The sequence below is a fragment of the Clarias gariepinus genome, chromosome 12 (genome assembly GCF_024256425.1).
Source record: "Clarias gariepinus isolate MV-2021 ecotype Netherlands chromosome 12, CGAR_prim_01v2, whole genome shotgun sequence".
Classification (NCBI taxonomy): Eukaryota; Metazoa; Chordata; class Actinopteri; order Siluriformes; family Clariidae; genus Clarias; species Clarias gariepinus.
The window spans coordinates 32,520,215-32,539,832 of NC_071111.1; the positions used below are offsets into that span (position 1 = coordinate 32,520,215).

General features: G+C 39.0%; 1 protein-coding gene across 4 annotated transcripts in view; it reads left to right on the forward strand.

The window, feature by feature from the left end:
• Positions 1-19,618, forward strand: part of cacna1c (calcium channel, voltage-dependent, L type, alpha 1C subunit) — a 235,836-nt gene that overhangs the window by 196,094 nt on the left and 20,124 nt on the right. For all 4 annotated transcript variants that reach the window (XM_053508748.1, XM_053508750.1, XM_053508747.1 and 1 more), the window contains 6 exons: positions 617-744; positions 1,044-1,140; positions 3,223-3,325; positions 3,415-3,516; positions 7,992-8,119; positions 16,730-16,870. In XM_053508748.1, coding sequence (XP_053364723.1) covers positions 617-744; positions 1,044-1,140; positions 3,223-3,325; positions 3,415-3,516; positions 7,992-8,119; positions 16,730-16,870 — 699 coding nt within the window. The remainder of the gene's footprint in view (positions 1-616; positions 745-1,043; positions 1,141-3,222; positions 3,326-3,414; positions 3,517-7,991; positions 8,120-16,729; positions 16,871-19,618) is intronic.

Here is a 19,618-nt window from a genome sequence, read left to right on the forward strand (position 1 = left end):
AAAAGTCGCTAAATATAGCGACAAAGTCGCTAAGTTGGCAACACTGGTTCCCCAAAACTTCCGCATCTTAACAACTAGTACCGTGTGTAATAATCCTGCAAATACACAATTATGAAATGACGTCACACACAACAACTTACATTTATAAGTGAATGCTTAACTACTAAAAATTAATTAAACACAACAAAAGAATCATAAAATGAAATATGGCTCTTACAACCATAACCTGAGTTAATTTACAAAAACAGCTACCAGCTGGTGTGAACCTACGTGTGTATGTAAATATATATATAGTACAGTATATTTCTATTTTTTTATGTACATCATATTTCTATTTTTATTTTTAGTTCTATTTTTTCCTAGTTTAATTTAATTTTTCTATTTAATTTTCTATCGTATTTCTTTTATTCATATTTATTTCTTATTTGTAAACTTTAATTCTCTTTTAGGCTCAATGGCAGTCGTATAAGCAGTTCACTACATTTCGTACTGTGTATGACTGTGTATGTGACAAATAAAATTTGAATTTGAATTGATTTGAATTTGATTTGAACGGGGAACATTATTTCATTTAAGGACAATTTTGTCATCACACTTTCTGTTTTACTGTCCACAGATTATTAACCTGTTTGTGGCTGTTATAATGGACAACTTTGACTACCTAACACGGGACTGGTCCATACTAGGACCACATCATCTTGATGAGTTCAAGAGGATATGGGCAGAGTATGACCCTGAGGCAAAGTTAGTCACTTCTGTTCTTTTGCTTTCTGATGAATGTATTTAGATGTACCTGGAGTTGTTTATGATGAATACTCCAAGAAGTAGGGGTAAACAACCCTTTAAACATTTTGTTTGAGATTAATATTTAGCATGCAGGTAATTACAATTAATTACATTTTAATGGTTAGACATCCACAAAAGAAAGTGACCAGTCCAGAGTGTTCCTAGAAACACAGATTTTAGTATAAATCTATGAGTTTGCCAACATTCCTTCTCTTGGGAGCCAGTAATAAATCCAAGCTTCTTGTATGTTGACATAGGGGAAGGATTAAGCATCTGGATGTGGTGACATTGCTTAGAAGGATTCAGCCACCCCTGGGGTTCGGCAAACTCTGTCCCCACAGAGTGGCCTGCAAGGTATATGAAAAAAACAGCATATTTTACACCTTTAGTGGATATAAAAATCTCTACACAATGTCTACACCTTACCATTGCAGGTTTTTATGAGATAAAAACAGATATGTCTTAAGTTGTCATTTAAAGTTTGCCAGAGACTCGGCTTTACAGACATCTGGAGGAAATTTATTTTACCACCTAGGTGCCAAAACAGAAAAGAGTCTAGATGCACGTCTTCTTCCATCTCTAAGAGATGGTGGGACCAGTTGTGCAGTGCTATAAATGAGATTTGCAGCGGTATCCTGGATCAGCTGTCGAGGACGATTGGTGGACAGAGGCAGATCTGCCAGGAGCGAGTTACAGTAGTCCAGTCTTGAAATAACAAGGGACTTAACAAGCACCTGAGTAGCCTGTGTAAAAAGAAATAGGCAAATTCTTCTGATCTTTCAAAGAAGACATCAACAAGAGCTAGTGAGCAGGGACGTGACCAAATGATATGGATTGGTTAATGATGCTTGTGATAAATGGAAGGAGTTATTGTGAGATGACCTGAAGCATTGTGGAACAGATTGGGTCTAATGAACAGGTAGTGGGATTGGAGGATGAGATAATGGGCTAAATGTCATCAGTTGTCAAATTTGAAAATTATGCTAAAAAAGGCAGGGGGGTGGGTCATTAAGTTTTGCTTTAGGGGTTGGGTTGGGAGCAAAGGAAAAAAAAATTCCCGGCATAGAATATGGCGAAGTCATCAGCAGTCAGAGAGGATGGAGCAGAAGGGGTCAGTGAGTTGATTAGTAAAGTGAAGATTTTGTGGAGTTTGCCAGGATCATGTGCAGAAGCTTCCAGCTTTTCCCTGTAGAAGGCATTTTTAGCAAAATTATTCCGAAATTGTTTACTATTTACTATTTAGTATATGCATGTTTGCCTCTGTCTGGACAAAAAACCCTATTCCAGGTGAAAAGAATTAGCCCCATGATGGTGCTTAACTGTGAGCATGGTGTTTTACGTTGTCTTGTCTTTAAAAAAGGGTTTTTGGAAAAAATTTAATTCTACCCATGAGGCCATGGCCAGTGTTTGGTGTAGTGCATTAAAAAGTAATGCGTTAGAGTACGTGAATTACTTTTTTGATGTAACGAGTAATCTAACGCGTTATGTCCATCATTTAAGTACTCAGTTATTTCGTTTTTTTTAATGTAATTCATTATTTAGACAATTCATGTAATCTGTGAGCCAGACAGCAGTCATTCCTAACAACAAATGCCGCACCCGATAACACGCCACCCTCTGTTATTCCTGCTGTTATACCCCTATCTCACCTATGCGGTTTGACTATGCAAGGGCCGATGCGTAGAAAGGACGATGCGTAAAAAGGACGATGCGTAGAAAGATGGAAACCTAATCACAGCGCCAAAACTTACTGTACTCACGGCTACCGTGCGAAACCAAATAGGTGAGATAGGGGTATTAGTAGTTAACAGATTAAAGGCCAAACTTTGCTTAGTGATGATGGTATAATAATTATAAAGGTCCTGACTAAAACAACTTGCAAAAGAGTTTTCATTTTCTGCAATGGAACAGTACTCTAACTAGTTACTTTTATCAGAAAGTAACGCTATAATGTAACTGATTACTTTTTAAAGACAGTAATTTTGTAATGTAATCAGTTACTTTAAAAAGTAACATCCCCCAACACTGGCAGGCAAAAAAAAAACTAAAAAATTTGGACTTAAGGCAGATATAATAAAAATTTTTGAAAATTAGTTTAAATATAGTTAGTTAATTCTGAGTGTAGACACATGACCTGTTATAAAAGAGTGTGCACACATATACATCCAGGTTATTGTAAGGTTTCTATTTATTATTTATTTTTCACCTATCATCGCAATAAAAGTGGAAAAAAAGATTGAAAAAAAGTTGTATTCTTCTTCTCCTTTTTCTCCTCTTTTTTTCTGCTGATTATTATTATTATTATTATTATTATTAATAATATTTTACATAAATAAGGCCTGCAATATTACCATTTTTATGTCAACTGTACATGATCACAACATATATGTGTCTAACCTTATTTCTATAAATGCAATTAATTTTTCTTCATTTCAGCGGCTGGTATCTATGAACATGCCCCTGAACAGTGATGGCACAGTAATGTTTAACGCTACCTTGTTTGCTCTTGTACGCACGGCACTCCGGATTAAAACTGAAGGTACAAAAAAATGATCATGTGATATTGTAGAATCTTGGCTAAGACAAGATATGTGCTACAGCTACAGTTTATCTCATGAATGGTGTTAGGTAATCTGGAGCAAGCAAATGAAGAACTGAGGGCAATCATTAAAAAAATCTGGAAGAGAACCAGTATGAAGTTGCTGGACCAAGTTGTGCCACCAGCAGGAGGTAGGTACAGATCTTGGGTTTTTGGCTCTTGCTTTAAGTCAAATATCCCCCCCAAAAAATCAACGTATATGAAACCTAACCAACATAGGATATTAATGTTTTTTTTTTTTTAATAAAATAAAATCCTGGCATGGTGGCTAAGTGATTAGTTTTGTTACCTCTCTAGGCTTTAGCCTAGCCAAATAAATAATTATTTGACATAATAATTTATGTCAAATATAATTCGAAATTATTCAAAAAAATGTATGGCAACATAAATCTGCACCACCTCTAATAAATCTATTGCATCATTTCATTCTATCACATATTCCATAAATATAAATATGAATTTTTTTATAAAATGTGCCAGTAGTAATTGATTAAATGTAATCCTTATATTAAAATGTGTGGCTTGTGCCAAAATCTTTATTATTATTCCTTGCTCACTCTGGAGCTCAGCAGGCAGGGGGCCCACTCTGCCTCTCTGCCTGCCCCCAATATTTCCCAGCCTGTGCCCACACTGCCCACAGACCTGCACGTGCATCCCTTCTTTCATTTTTTTCCTTCCTTTTTTTCCTTCTCCCTCCTTTTAACCTTGTCTTTCCCCAATATTCCTAATAAAGTTTTCTATCAGACCTCATCTTGTGTTCGTGTTTGTGGTGCCGCCCATGCATCTACCTGTTACACTCATGGAAAATGTAGGGGGCACCTGGCATGGACCTTGAGTTGAGTCCCTAACACGGTTGAAGCTAGGAGCTGGGGGAGGAACAGTGTCACGACATGCACCAGTGATAGGCTTGTGCCACAATCTGTTATCATTCCTCGCTTCCTCCATAAGCTATAAGGTGTGCGAAGGAGCGCATAGCTGCAAAGTAATCAACGCTAATAGACCTCAGGCTTCTTCATGTGTTATACAATAAGGGCAGGGAGTAAAGCTTGGTGTCTGGTCTTTCACTGGAGCTCTACGGAGATGAGTCATGTATAAAAACACGGAATAGTGACAAAGTGGTGCCCCAGGGACTTTAAAAGAGCAAAACTGAAAGCCGCGTGAAGACTGCACGAGCTCCTGTGACACTTACACTCCCACGTACAGTCAGCCCATTCCTAAGCGGGAAAACCGCCCAGCCATTGAGCATCAAAAGGGGGCCAGTTGGCCAGGTCAGCGGGAAGAGTGCTCATGGAAACGCAGAAGCTGCCCCTGTGGACCTACTCTCCCACTCTATTTTCTTAAGACCTCACCTTGTGTCTGTGGTGCCACCCATGCATCAACCTGTTACACTAGTGGAGAATGCAGACACAGGGGTTGGAAAGCAGTGGGAGAGGATCAGGCATCAGTTGTTCGGCACTTCTTTGCGCTCTCAATGTTATTGTGCCCCAATAGCCGTTTTTCTGAACTTTTATGATTTTCTGAACTTTACGCAAAGCCTTAACATTTAACGGCTATTTGCCATTTTGACTTTGACATCATTTGGATGAATTTTTCATCTTGTTCTTGTTCGCAGCTCGACTACATCATCCAAGCACTGTAACCACGGACACTAAAAACACTGCTTAGCCACGGACCAGGTGAAACACCAATCCTGGAGTAGACTTCTTTGTCCTCTGGCCAAAAGTAACGTTACACTAAATATTAAAGTAACAAATAAATAACGCTTAATCCTGTCAGGGCTTCTAAATCGGCGCGTGTGTGGCATAATTGCTGAAGGCGAGCTGGCGGTTCAAATAAGGAGTTCAGTCAGGCTATTTATAATCCTTAATTTAATTACTTTTCCTCGGTTCAGGTGAATGTTTGCATCACCTGACCTAGGTGCAGTCTGGGACTTGAAGTCCAACTAAAACAAAACTACAAACATAAAACAACAAGAACCAGTCTTTGGGCGCTTTGGCGCCCTCTAGGGGTTAACCCTTACAAATCCATAATCACTTTTTTTAGAAGAGGATTAATATCATCTGTCTGGCTGAGACTTGGCATAAGCCTGAAGCTTACTCTGTTTTAAATGAGTCTTGCCCTCCTGGATAGGCTTACCTTGACAAAGCCCAAACCACTGGTCGTGGTGAGGGTTTGGTCGTAATCCACCGCACAAATTCGTATCCACTTCCTCTTCCTAAATTGTCTACCTTTAAATGTCTGGCAGTTAAATGTAAAGATCCACTCTCTATAAAAATACTCATATATCCTTATTTATAAAAAAAAAAGCAAAGCAACACCCAGGTTTTATCACAGAAATGGATGAAAGAGTTTCTTTCAACTTTCTGTACATAATTTAGGGTGTTAATAGTTGGACACCTGAACATCTACATATGTGGACACACCCTCTAATCATTTTGCTGCTGAGTTCCCCAAACTTTCGGATTGCCTAAATCTGAAGCAGAATGTTGAGGTTCCCACCCTTAGGGCCACATCCTCGTTTTAACACATCCGTGTTACTGACTCCATTCCTGTCTCAATATCTCTAAATGACCTGGGTGTCTCTGACCATAAATTATAACTAAATTTTTAAAAAATAAATCAAAATCATTATGTCTTCTCATGCACCTCTATATTGAATATAAACTCTGTCTACTTACTGCAGTAAATGCACTCACCAGTGCATCTTAACCTTAAAGATCTCCTTACTTCACAATCCACAAAAACGACAACTTTGCGCTACAAATACCTACCCTCTCTGCCCCAGGACAAAATTCAACACAATAGGGGATCAAGCCTTCACAGCAGTTGCTCCACGGTTCTTGAATGCCCTGCCTGAGAACGTGCAAGCACCACAGACTGCATACTTTTCTGCTAAGTAAAGCATATTAATAGGGGAACGTTACTCTTTTATTCCAACTTTTAATGTGCTTGTGTAGCACTTTGAGATTTATCCACAAATGTAAAATGCTTTATAAATAAAATGAATAATAATAATTATTATTATTATTACCTGGCATGGACCTGAGTTGGGGTGAGTCCCTAACAAAGTTGAGCACTTGCCACTGCTATGAGCTCGGAGCTGAGGAACAGGCAATGTGACCTGCTCCTAAATCTTCTATCACTCCTCATTCACTCTGGAGCTCACTAGGTAAATGTCCTCCCCCTTCTGCAGGTTTGCAAGGAGGGTGGGGCAGCGGGAATGGGCACCGATTGTTGGTTAATCCATACTAATCGCTCTCAGGCTTCTCCCCACACTATAAAACATGATGGGGAGTGTAGCTCAGGGTGTGTTGGGCTGTCTGCTTGTCGGTCTGTCTGGACCTAAAAAACTACAGAGCAGAGTAGCATAGTGGATGTTAAAAACACAAGGAGTGGCATGCAAAAAACGTGATGTACGCCCCTGTTGCTGTGCTAATGCGACCTGGGAGGAGCCAGTTAGGTCAATCACGAGAGGAACTGACTGAGGCCCACTCTGCCACTTTACTTGGTGCCACTGTTCACCAGACTGTGCCTGCATGTCAGTGGGGCACTGGCCACAGACCTGCACATGCACCCTTTTCCCCCGTTCGTCCTTTCTTTTAACCCTTACTTTCCCCAATATTCCTATTAAAATTACCCCTTTTCCATAAGACCTCACTTCATGTCCATATCTGTGGTGCTGTCCATGAATCTAATCTGTTACACTGGTGAACAATGCGGCAAGGCTGAGATTGACCCTGGCAGTGCCAGCGGCGACCGTGAGCTCAAAGCTGAGGAAAGAGCAATGTGGTGTGCGCCTAAATTTCCTATAGCTCCTTGCTCACTCCCTACCTTACTTTACAACCTGCTCCATTTTCAGAAGCCCTATTCCTTCACACAACTAATTAGGGGAGGCTGCCTACTTAATGAGCCTATGGAGTGAGTGAGGAGCTATAGGATATTTAGGTGCACGCCACATTGAGCTCATGGTTTCCACTGGCAGTGCCAAGTAAGGCCTCAACCTCACAAATTACTGTATCTAACTTCTTGTTAGATTAAGCACATGCCCATCACTGACATACGCCGTGACAAATACTTTACAAATACAAATTTTATGATTTGAATTGTGGTTTATATCAGTTTTCTTATGCATACATTTAATGCACTTTAGATCACAGGTAGGCTCCAACTTTATTATTTTTTTTTATCTTACAAAAAAATTTGTTAAGTCCATCATTAAAAAAAAAAGTAAATGTCCTTTGCCATCTGCATATACTGCACATCATTATACTTAACAGGCAAGAGTGGAATGCCATCCTGTCTTGCCAAAACAATTGTGAATTGTATTATAGAGATACAAGCTTGGAATAATTTGATGATATAGCAAATACTTCAGGAATCCACCTGACACTGATCCTGTTGTATTTTTTGATAGAACTACTGTTCTAAATGAGTTTTTGAAAATGTTTTTTTTTCTAAATTGTATTGAATTCGAGGCTATTTTTTCTATGCTATTTTTTATCTTACAATCCCAGCATTTCTTTATATTTCAAAACACTTTTTTTTAAATTACCTAAAAGCATAATTATACTTAAGAATAGTTGTATTATACTGTTTCTGTTTCCAGATGATGAGGTGACAGTTGGGAAGTTCTATGCCACATTCCTAATTCAGGAATACTTCAGGAAGTTTAAAAAGCGGAAAGAGCAGGGTTTAGTGGCAAAAGTGCCCCCCAAAACAGCTCTTTCTCTTCAGGTGAGTCTAACACTGACAATATATATGTATATTGCCTGTATGTCTTCATTTATATTACTTGACCCTTCTATGCTGAAAAAAAGGAATGCATCCTTAATAATCCTTAAAGATATGGTAACATCTGTAATTTATTTAAAGACGGGCTATGTACAGTATTTTACATTACGGTGTATTTTATCTATTTCCATTTAATACACTGGTAAATAATATTTTGCTGCAAAGTAAAGCTTAAAATGCAACTTTTGCTTGGGTTTGTTTTCATTATATTTTTGATGTTTTCGCTGATTTTTTTTTTTCACTGATAGTCAAAAATTTGGCATAACAAATCGATTAATGGCGCATAATATCTGGAACAAATATCTGTCCATACGGATCAGTATGTCTTTAGTCATTTAACCACCATAACGTTTCCCCATCAAAGATCTGATGGGGCATTAATCACTTATCACAACTGTGAATAGATGCGGCAGCAGAGACAGATTAAATCCCCATAAACATTCACACATGAACACAATACTAACAGAACTAAACAGTTCCAGAGGGTTAGCGCCTGTTATCAGGACAGGAATCACCTACAGGATACTACTGTATTTTTCACTGTTAATATATTTTTGCCATAGTTTCATTTGGTTTTACATGATTTCATGTGTAATATGTGTGTGCGTGTGTGTGTATGTGTGTGCGTGAGAGAGAATGAGAGAGAGAGAGCGCGTGCACGATAGGGGGGCTTATGTTGTGATTTGTCCAAGGTTAATAAAGCCTGGCTTACTACTACTAATAAAAAATATTTCGACGTAACTCATGGGTCTCAATCACAAAATCAGCCAATGCTGTAAACAGATAACACAACAAATTATATACTCTGAAACGTTCATTTGAGCATTTAAAAATATATACAAAAACATAAATATAAAAACAATCGACTATTATTGTTAAAGTCAGCCCGTGGCTGTTCAGGATCAAGTTTTCGGTCTTTCTGTAATTTTACTTCTGACTCGAAACCAATGTGGCTTATTAAAGATGCACTGTTTTATTGGACATGGCTGTTTTGTAATGTTCAGCAAAATAAACACTGTCTATGGTTTGAATATACTGTGAACGTCTCAAAGTCATGATGCAATAGACACAAGTCTCTTCAAATCCTTCTGCATTAATGTTATCATGGTGTAAATTATTAACATATCGATGTATTTCACTTGCGGACAAAATAGACTATGTGTCTGTTTGGTATTTTTTTTGAACGGCTGTGTTCATAGGTTTAATACGCTATTTACAAGACAGCGTTAATGCACTAACGGCTAAAGTGCCATCCGTGTGTGTGTGTGTGTGTGTGTGTGTGTGTCCTCCTGCATTCATCAGGTTTGCCTGAGCTGGCTTTAACACAAACACATTTGTGCGCCGGCAGGACAAAAGAACCCATCTTAGCACCATCTAACAGTCAGTAGTGGGGGAAGTCAGTACATTCTCCACTGAGATTTCTCACATTCCACTCCTCCTACAGATGTTACTCATGCGGTATTCTGGTTTTACCGCCACGCCTCACGGTGGCGACATTTGGGTTTGTGCGTTTGCTGACTTCTACCGCTGAGTGGCGCTATATAACTACAGACTGACGCCTCGGGCATCAGTTTATTCTCTGCAGGATTAATGAGCCGCGCTCCGTTAGAGCTCCACATAGTAGCGGAAAAAAAATCAAGTGAAACATTGTAGTTAAACAAATTCATAATTACAGTATCAAAATTATAGTACAAATGTAGAATTTAACTTAAATTAAATCTTATTAGGATCAAATTTAAGCAAAGTAAATGTAAGCCTTTAGATTTTATCATGTGTAATTAAAAAAGCTACACATGTATGTTTTTTGTCATCTTATATTTTCTGTTCTTTAAATTTGTAGTAGATTTATTAACGGAAATAAACGGAAAATAAATTACCATAAAAATTCTAACATTGTCAGGCCGGGCTACTGCGTCAGCAGATGTCGATGTGTTTTTGCGTTATTATAAGAATTAAATGCAGTAGGCTGTTATGATTATCATAATGTTCTTTAATAAATTATGAAAACATTTAAACAAATTACATTTTCACATCCCAGCACCCCCGTTGCACTGTATCACTGCCGGCAAAAACCTTATAAAATACAAGTGAAACATTTAAACGAATTTATCATCACAGTACTAAAATTACAGTACAAATTTAGAACTTAAATATAGGCGTTTCTTAGTTCCATCAAATTTAAGCAAAGTAAATGTTAACACAGTGAGCCTTTATATTTTATCATGTGTAACACTCGCGTAGCCAGAAAACTCTGGCTGTGTGTATCAGAAAATGTGGGTGAGTCACAGGTGTTGTCAGATTAATGGGCAAAAACTATATAATAAACCTATATAAGCTACATAGCCTTTATAAGACTTTACTTTTATTTAAGTGCACGCACAATGACGACAAAACGTTATGATGTTGTAAAATAATGAAATCAAAAACAGGGATACAGCGCTATTCTCTATTGGTTTCTGTGAACTTGAGCGCATCAGAAAATAAACCGAAACTCCGTGTATACTCGCCTCACAGACGTGAAAAATATATACTTACAGAAAGCAAAATGTCTGCTTTTATATAAACTAATGGGGGAAAAAATCAGCTTATGTAATTCGTATGAAACGTGGATTAGTACAGCGCATCCACTCACAGCCGAAACGAAAAGACATCAATTTATCAATGAATTATTAAAATGGCCAGTCAGTTTTCTTGCTGTTTTCCCCGACGCATTCATAATCATTAGTCTAGTTCTGCCGGTGCGGTGTTTCTTATTCCCACCCCCGTTGAAACAGCGTATTTAGAGGCTCACCCGCGAGAGGTTGTGCGCGCGCAGCCCACTACACATCTAAAACATATTTGTATATTATGACTGAGATACGGTGGCTCACTTCAGCGTGCGTTTCGCACAGCGCCGCAAAGACAGCGCTTAATTAACACGTATAAATGTGTGTTTGTTATTTTTCTGGAAAAGAGAAATCCCTTATAAATCTCTCATATCGGCGCGCGCATTCATCTGACTTTAGATCAAAACTCGGCAAAGTGAAAGAGCGCACGCGCGCCGCGGATTCACGCGAACATTTTACATTCACTAAAAGACTTATTCACAACCACATTTCGGCCATTCACACACATGCAATGTTGTTTGTACACAGTTTTACTTTCCCCCCTTCTAATCTCCCCTTTGATCAAAATGCTCCCGATATGAGCCGACACGAGCAGCTTTGTTTTAATCAGGAAATTCCTCTATCATAAAGAGAGGTGACATATACTTGCTGATTAAACACTGCATTTTTTAAAAAGTGAAAGCGCACGCAATGTGAGCAGCTTTATTTATTATTAAATAAACAATTATTCAATGCTGGACATAAACAGCTAAAATCAAGATGATTATTATTTTTTAGATTATTATTATCATGTTCTTTTGCTGTTTAGGTTCAGCGTTAAATGATTATTTAAAACTGAAGCGCCTTGTGTAGATTCATGCCACGAGTCATTTTATCATACAAAGATCATTACGTTTGACGCCATTTACGTTCTCATTTCCGAGTGGTCTGTTGTAAAGTATGTGTGCGGTCATTATACCAGGGAGCGAGTTTCTTATCTCTAATAAATTTTTTTTTCATTGAGGCTACATTATCTAAAGTATAACGGAACGTCAACTCTAAATATTCAGTCACCTGATCGAGTTCTGTGGGGTCAGACGGTGATCCAATCAAAATTGTTAACTCTGGGAGATTACTGGTAAAGCTCTGCGTGGTATTTAATGTGAATGTACATTTAGAACCGTAGCGTGGTGCTGCGCATACATTATTACTATAACACACTTTAGTTGAGACAAGATCGTGATCTGATTTAACTTTAGACAGTGGAATTGTAAATAAATTTCTTATGCCTAATCCGAAAGATATTATTAAATCTAAAGTGTGACCTGCTTTAGGAGTGGGTCCTACTACACACAGTCCAGTATGGACATAAATGCAGTTCTCAGAGGGTCTTCTGGATTCTCAAAATGAATATTAAAATCTCCAGCAATTAACGCTTTGTCTACGGAAACGAGTAAGTTTAAGAGGAAATCGCCGAATTTACAAAGAAATTCAGAATATGGCCCTGGAGGTCTGTAAATGATGATTATCGGGGTCGACTGATCTGACTTAATATTTGTAGCTACACTTATGTTACTATAGAGAACTTCAAATGAGTTCAATTTGTGTTTTTGTACGATAGTCAGATTATCATTGTAAATAATTGGAACGCCTCCTCTACCAGTTAACCGAGGCTGGTGTATGTAGCTGAATCCAGGAGGACTAGCTTCATTTAGAGCCACATACTCGTCCTGTTTAATCCAGGTTTCAGTTAAACAAAGAATATCAAATTCCTGATCCGTGATAATTTCATTAACTATAACCGCTTTAGATGAGAAAGATCTAATTGTCACCGATTAACTAGGCCTCTTTCGGAGACTATGAGCTATATTACAAGAAATGAGAGCAGCACCTTCCCGAGTGGGATGGACACCGTCGTGCCCTAACAGGCCAGCTTTGTCCTCAAAGGTCTTCCAACCTCTGACTGATGAAGGCGTATATCATTAGCTCCAGCATGTATCACTATTTTAGAGAACCTATGCTGTCCTAGAGCCCTAAGAGCACCTGCTTTGTCCGGTGCTCTGGCTCCCGGGATACACCTAATCACTGTTGCTGGCGCCCCTAAAGGCCTAGCTAATGTCACATGTCTCAGTATAGAGTCTCCTATAACCAGAGCTCTTTCAGGTTTCACAGCGATTGCATCACTGAGATAAGCAAACCTGTTAGACACGTAAAGCACAGAAGAGGTGTGCTGCGGTGGGCTAAACTTAGGCTTTTGGCTGAACGATTATGCTGCAAAGTTGTCACCCACTCGTCACGCTGTGAGTCGGGGGCTGGTTATCTCCGCCTGTGGCACCCAGACTTTCCGCTACGGGAATAACATTGCTCTCGCGCTCTCTAACCCTCTCTAAAGTCTGAATGTGCTCCTCTAACACTGATATCTCCTCCGTCAGAGTGCTCACTAACACACACCTATCACAAATAAAATTATCACTAACGACGGAGGAAGAATGTCTAAAAATCCTCCACTCCACACACTGGACAAGCCAAATATTATCCATTGTATCGTACCTGAGTCGGAGTTTAGTTGTTCTGAGGTGAATTCCGTTTGTTGTTCTTAGACGAAGATACTTCGCGTTCTCCAAAAAGCGCAAAAAAATGGAAAAAAGGCGAAGCCCAATAGTATGAAAAACGTAACAAAAACTAGTTGCTATTAATATTATTATTGTATAAACAGAAAAGCTATATGATTTAAATGCTGATACAAATGCGAAACATTCGCGGCAACAATATAAAAACAGAAAGCTACGTCACCAACACACACTCCACCCTAGTCCTTAGGGCCAATGTTAACCATTAAACTTTGTTAGCGTTAACCACGGTCTGTCTGTATTATCGTCTGCATTAAATTAACCGAGAATTTACTTAATGCGCTTTTCATACGAATAATTTATAATCTCCCCTCCCCCCTCCCCACACACACACACACATCCCCTCCCCACACACACCTCCCCCCACTCCTTAACTGATAAACACTTCAGTGTTTTTATCCAGCTCATTCACTAAGCTCTCGCTTGACTGTGCAAACTCACGCCCAAAGTGGGTAAAATTTAAACCTGGTTATGAGCATTTAGCTCACTAGCTCCTGTACATCTATCCTCAGCTTGTGTCCTTCATGAACTGCATCACATTATATTCACAGAAATAACCTGCAGATTAACTCTTAACCAAAGAATAAATAAATGCTGAATTTATCCAGACAACACTCCAGATTCTGAAGGTATTTTCAGAGAGCACAAACACTCTTCCTTGGGTACTGCAAGAGAAGTAACATTGCGAGTTTGTAACACTAACAGTAAGCTGTAATGTTAACTCCAGACTTGGTAAACAGACGATTAAGTTATCTAAAGTTACATCTGATTGCGTCTGGTGCTGCCAGTGATTTTCAAAACGGTCAATAAAAAACTAAACTGGGAAATAAACTGTAAACTACCCCAAAAAAATTTTATGAAATAAAACACCACTTACATTTACATTTAGGCATTTGGCAGATGCTCTTCTCCAGAGCGACTTACAAAAAGTGCTTTAATGTTTACATCATTGGATACATACACTGGGTTAACCGTTACCGTGAATAGTCCATTAAGCCGCCATCTTCATTATTGTAGTGCAGTTTGATCGCGTCAGTTCGGCGGGGGTGGGGGTGGGTTGTTAAAATCACTTTTAATTGCTGGCTTGTGTTAACGTGTTCTTGAGAACAAAGCGCAGTCTAGTGGTGGAACCAGGTAAATAAATAAATAGGGCTTGAATGTGCGTGTTTGCTGTGAAATCTTGACATGTCTTTCTGACAGTAGAGGAAGAGAGGATCACGGCGTCCGTAGGGCAGCCGTACGCCATTTGCACGCTTTTCACACGGCCGCGGCTATTTGACGTGCCGCCTCTGTATAATTAGAAAAGCTACGCATGTAGGTTTTTTTTTGTCATCTTATATTTTGTGTTCTTTAAATTAGTAGTAGACTTATTAACTGAAATAAACAAAATTAAATGACCAAAGAATTCAAACATTGTTAGGACCCGCAACTGTGTCAGCAGATTTCGATGTGTTTTTGCATTATCATAAGAATTGAATAGGCTGTTATGATCATCATAATGTTCTTTAATAAAAAATTAAAAGGTTTTAACAAATTACATTTTTACATCCCAGCATCCCAGCATCCCAGCTGTACCATGGCCGGCAAAACCTTATACTGTAAAATACAAGTGAAACATTAAACAAATTACAATCACAGTACTTAAATTACAGTACAAATTTAGAATTTAAATAAAATATAGCCGTTTCTTAGTTCCATCGAATTTAAGCAAAGTAAATTTTAACACAGTGAGCCTTTATATTTTATTATGTGTAGCACTTGCGTAGCCAGAAAACTCTGGGTGTGCATCAGAAAAAGTGGTTGTGTCACTACACAGGTGTTGTCAGATTAATGGGCAAAAACTATATAATAAAACTATATAAGATACATAGACTTTATAAGACTTTATTTAAGTGCACATACAATGAAGACAAAACATTACAATGTTGTAAAATAATGAAAGCAAACAGAGTGTGCTATTCTGTATCGGTTTCTATGAACTTGAGCACATCAGAAAATGAAACAAAACTCTTTGTATACTCACCTCACAGATGTAAAAAATATATACTTACAGAAAGCATAATGTCTGCTTTTATATAAATTAATGAGAAAAAAAATCAGCTGATGTAATTCGTATGAAACATGAATTATTGGCGCATTCACTACTCCACTCTACTAAATCCAAAGACTAAAATTACAATAAGACAATAAATTATTAATATGGACAGAGTGAGTTTCCTTGCTGTTTTCCCCGATGCATTCATAATCATTAGTCTACTTCTGCCAGTGCAGTGTTTCTTAACCCCAAACAAGTGTTTGTTGTATTTCTGGGAAAGAGAAATATTTTATAAATCTCTCATATCAATGATAAAAAAACAAATATTTTTATATTTTTATATATATATATAAAGTTCATCTGACTTTAAATCAAAACTTGGCAAAGTGAAAGAACACACGCGCCGTGGGTTCACGCGAACATTTTACATTCACTAAAAGGTTTATTCACCACCACATTTTGGCCATTCGCAGACATACATTGTGCTGTGCTTAGTTGGTACACACTTTTACTTTTCACTTTACATTTCCCCTTTAATCAAAATGCTCCTGATATGAGCCGACACGAGAAGCTTTGTTTCAGTCATAATATTCACCTATCATAAAGAGGGGCGACATATACTTGCTAATTAAACACTGCATTTTTTAAACGGAAAAGCATGCACGATAAATAATTATTTAATGCTATACATAACCAGCAAAAAGCATGATGATTATTATTCTCTTAATTATTATTATCTTGTTCTTTTGCTGTTTGGGTTCAGCGTTAATTGATTATTTAAAACTGAAGCACTTTGTGTATATTTATGCCACAAGTAATTTTATCATACAAAGATTATTACGTTGTGCTCAGGCCACTGAGCTTCTGTGGATTCCAAAATTGCCATTTTTACCATTAAAAAATGTTTTTACAAGCCTTTGAGCTGTTGTTTGTGCTGTTTTCTTTAATAATAACAATAAACAGATATATTGCCATTTGACCATAGTAATAGACATTTTCCTTGAGTAACCACTGTAAGTATTTAGACCCTTTGTGTCTAAATGCTTTCTGTTTGATTGTCTTTACATTTCTTTATATATTTATACATTTATATACAATCTCAGTAGACAGTGGATTGCTTTTAGTTTCAGTTTTAAATGATCAGTTTACTAATAATTAATCACCTTTCATATCTACGAAAATTTTAGTTATTACCTTCAATGCCATATGAATTAATGCCCAGTATGTGATAACCTGCAATTGCACTGAAGCAAGATTTGATTATTTAAGGCATTCTGTAATGTAATTAATACATTTTGCACAGGCTGGCCTGCGTACACTGCATGAAATGGGCCCAGAAATACGAAGGGCAATTTCAGGAGACCTCACTGCAGAGGAGGAGTTGGAGAAGGCCATGAAAGAAACAGTGTGTACTGCATCTGAAGATGATCTGTTCAGGGTGAAGGTCTGAACTACTTTTTTCCCCAATTTCTTCATTATATAACATTATGTTGTTAGAATCATTTTAAATATAATATAATGTGGGATATAAAGGCTAGTCTGCCTGGCCTGCTCTAATAGAAAGGAGTCAGAACACAAAGTGAATTGCAGGTTGCATATGGAGCTGCGTAAGTGCAGTCTGTGTCCTTCACCAAATGCTCTTACAATTGGCATGTGAGCATCAGAACTGGCCCATGGAGCAATGGAAAAAGGTGGCCTGATCTGATTGATGACATTTTGTTTCACATCATGTGGAAGGCCAGGGTGTGTGCCATTTACCTGGGGAAGAGAAAACACCAGGATGCACATGAAAAGAAGGCAAGCCAATGAAGGCAGTGTGATGCTCTTGGTGATGTTCTGCTGGGAAACCTTGGGTCCTGACAATTATGCGGATGTTACTTGCTGACATGTACCACCTCCCAATACATTGTTGGGTGCAGTCAAATGCATGAGGGCCCTATCTCACAACCTGCAGGGCTTAAAAGATCTGCTGCTAACATCTTGATTTCAGATATCTGTTTCTTTGGTGTGTGGGTTAATATAAAAATGTTTGCGGAATGTGACAAAAAAGTTCTAGGTGTTGACTCTGCTTCAAAATTCCCCAAGATGTTAATTTGATCAAATATATGTGGGATATGCTAAATAAAAAAGTCAGATGCATGGAGGCACTATCTCATAACCTACAGGACTTAAAACATCTGCTGCTAACATCTTGGGCTCAGATATCTGTTTAAGTATTTGTGTTAACATAAAAAACTAGGTTACTAGTGCCATCAGTCAAACACTATTGGGAAGAGTTATTTTATAAATAATAAAACGTATTATAATATTGAATAAATTACCCTAAAATGCATACCAGCATACATTTTTCAATCAGAGACAGAAACATACTGGACCAAATTTACACTTACATCCCAGGGGCATAAAAAGCTGCCCCATCTCCACACCAATTACTTCATCCTACAGACCTTTCATCTGTAGAATAAAACCAACTGTTAAAACTGTTCAAGTCTAGAGTGAGAAGTCTACTCCAGGGCTGCAAGACTGTTTTGAAAATACAGACTGTGAGTTGTTCACTAACACATACCTGGAGAAATATAGTATAATATTTGTTTTGGCATACATGCCATCTACACTGATACTGTGCTAACCACCAAGACCAACAAGGTGTTTCCAAATCAAAAACCATGGCTTGACAGGAATGTGCATTCTCTGCTTAGGGTGAGGAATGTCTCGGGTTACTTTGCTGTAACCCTGTTCCCTGAAAAAGCGGAAACGAGATGCTATGGGAAACGTTTCGTTGTGACCGGTTGTGAAGTGCGTGTGTGTCAAACACGCCAAAATGACCTCGATCAGGTGACATCATTTAATTAGGTGCACCTGAAGGTTATGAATAGGCCTGAACCGGAAACATCCTCAAGTCAGTTTTGTCTGAAGGATGTCCAGTCATGCATGCAGTGCGGCATTGGAGCGCAGCATCTCGTTCCCACTTTTTCAGGGAACAGGGTTACAGCAAAGTAACCCGAGACATTCCCCTTCAAAAGCTACACTCGATGCTGTGCGAAAGCGCTATGAGAACAAAAATACCCACTTCGCCTGGACCAGGGTTGTCTGGACCAGGGTTGTGTAGTGTGCGCACAGTCCCCCCAAGGAGTCTTAGACATAATTCTGGGATGCTGACTCGAGGACCCACGAGCCTGGCATCCAACTATGAAGCCTGACAGATGTCTTGCGGGAAAAGGCAGCCTGCCGCATGACATACTTAGAAACCCCTCTTGCCAGAGCAATTAATGAGGCATGCTTCCTGGTCGAATGGGCCCTGAGGACTAGAGGCAAAGTGTGCCACGCGCCTCATGGGCTAGGGCACTAGCATGTCTCACCCAACTCATCTAATGGCGGCTGCCCTTTGGCCGCGGCCCCACGACGTATGAAACCCTGCTCTAATTTACGGCACTAGCTAATGCGGAGGTGCGCTCTAAATTGAAAAGCATGAGCTGGACACAGTAAATGAAGTCTTACTGCTCCAGAGCTATAATGGTGGAGGACAGAAGGCTTCGACTGTGGAAAATAGTTGGGTAGGAATGCAGAACAGCTTTTTTTTTCTTTTCTTTTCTCTAGCCAATTGGCAAAGCCTAGGCATGCTGGGGAGGCTGATGAGGCCTGCGAATAAGACGGCAACTAAGGGTGTTTTTCATAAACCCCATCAGTCAGGACGTAGGCCGAAATAGCGGCTGCATACATTCCGAGTGTACTAGGGCACAAGCCCGAGGTTAGTTCGGCAGTGGACTGGGTCTACATGTTTTATGTCCTGAAATGTAAATGATCCTGAGGGACAAAATTTGTCCTGTCCTTAAGCAGAGCCTAGTGTGCTAGTTTCCTTAGCGGATTGGCCCTTGGATGAAATCCCCCGGCACTTATCCACCACTGAAAGCGGTAAAAGTTACTTTCCGGCCTAGCTTAAATTCCTTCAGAGTGTTTAAAATGGATTCGACGTGTGCAGGGGACAGCTGTGTCCGCATTGCGGTCGGATCCCACATGACACTCAATGTCATACTTTGTGGAGGAAAAAGAACGCTATCTGTGGCACTGAGACTCCATCCTAAAGAAACCGAGGTGAGCTAGGAAGACATGTCGATGCCGAGGCGCTAGCTCCATAGAGAGGGTACGAAGCTCTCGGCGCGTAACCCTTATTGCCTCTTGCTGCTGGAGAGAG